Raw genomic sequence first — 1,155 nt, 5'->3', positions numbered from 1 at the left:
GTGGCAGGAAAAAACAGAAGCATGCGAATCAACTAAGGACGCGAAATGGCACTTTGGATGTGTCAAACCGATTCTCAGAGAATGACACAGAAATCAGAAGACAGCAAAATAGCACTTTAAATGAACAAAGTCTGAGACGCAGCAGTTGCAGGCGCTACACTCTGGAAAAATGGCAAGACTACATGATATTAGCAACTCAAAAAGAATGAAACGAAGGAGAAAATGTAGCATATGTACTTAATCTGTTAAAAAATGAGCATTGCACATGAGTATCTCATAAATACAGTAGGCATGTTGTTGTGCTTTTTTGGTGTTTGTGTTTGTGTGTGTGTGTCTGCTGTAGTAAAGTGCTTCATCTAGAAGTGACCTACATCTTACGTATTTGATATTGAAAAACAAATTCAATACAATTTACACAAAATGTACTAGAATTTATATTTTGAACATAATTCCAGATTTCATTTCTTAATTTAAATAAAACATGAGAAGAAAATCAGCAACTTTTGTGAAAAGAAAGAAGAGAGTAAAGATAAAATTCTCATCGAAGCCAGAAACATTTTCAGAGAACACTACAAGTGAAATCAGAAAATATGGCGATGCTAACATTAGGCAATCACCAATGCTAGTTTTAGCTGAAAACTGCAGGTGTGGACAATTTATTAATTGTAGACATTTTCTTTGTACTTAAATAGCCTTTAGTTACTAATCAGAACAATATCTGACAAACAGAAAATCATCTTATGCATAAATCTCGTATACTTGCAAGCTAAAGCGTAATTTATCTTATGAGCAAAGCAACTAATGGTTGATCTTTTTTGAACAGTATTTATGTACTCAGTTTGATAAATGTAAAGCACTTTGAAGATGCCAACAAAGCGAAAGCAATAAATGGCACAAATGGAAAAAGCTGTTGATGTTTCTTCAGTTTATGACAGTCGACATAACATTCTTTGATATTGTCAGCATTTGTCACGGTGTTTTGAAATACCCCTCTGGTGGGATCAGCAAAGGGTAATATGGCGAGAACACCCATATCTTTTATGATAGATACCATGAAAAATCAAAATGAAATGTGTAGAAAAAGGGTATTTTTATCCAAAATTGACGGGCCTTTAATGGTGCTTCTCATTTTTGCGGAAACGAAAAAATTTGATT

The 1,155-nt window shown here is 33.9% G+C and overlaps 1 protein-coding gene across 1 annotated transcript; it reads right to left on the bottom strand.

Annotated features, from left to right (window-relative positions):
- Positions 1 to 237: 237 nt before the first annotated feature.
- Tsp_14994 (hypothetical protein) lies at positions 238 to 1,033 on the bottom strand. Its single transcript, XM_003366445.1, has 2 exons — positions 858 to 1,033; positions 238 to 367 (listed from the first exon to the last, which is right to left on the bottom strand). The coding sequence occupies exons 1-2, from the start codon at positions 1,031 to 1,033 to the stop codon at positions 238 to 240; spliced, it is 306 nt and encodes a 101-aa protein (XP_003366493.1).
- Positions 1,034 to 1,155: the final 122 nt, after the last annotated feature.

The sequence above is a fragment of the Trichinella spiralis genome (assembly GCF_000181795.1).
Source record: "Trichinella spiralis strain ISS 195 chromosome Unknown Scfld5995, whole genome shotgun sequence".
NCBI lineage: Eukaryota > Metazoa > Nematoda > Enoplea > Trichinellida > Trichinellidae > Trichinella > Trichinella spiralis.
Note: the sequence above shows the minus strand (reverse complement) of the source record. Positions and strands in the feature narration are given on the sequence as shown.

Excerpts from the sequence above, each read along its gene's own strand:
- Tsp_14994 (XM_003366445.1), bottom strand. The coding sequence starts at position 1,033 with ATGGGTGTTCTCGCCATATTACCCTTTGCTGATCCCACCAGAGGGGTA. Across the intron at positions 368-857 it reads GCTTTGTTGGCATCTTCAAA|GTCACTTCTAGATGAAGCAC; the intron begins GTGCTTTACATT and ends CGTAAGATGTAG.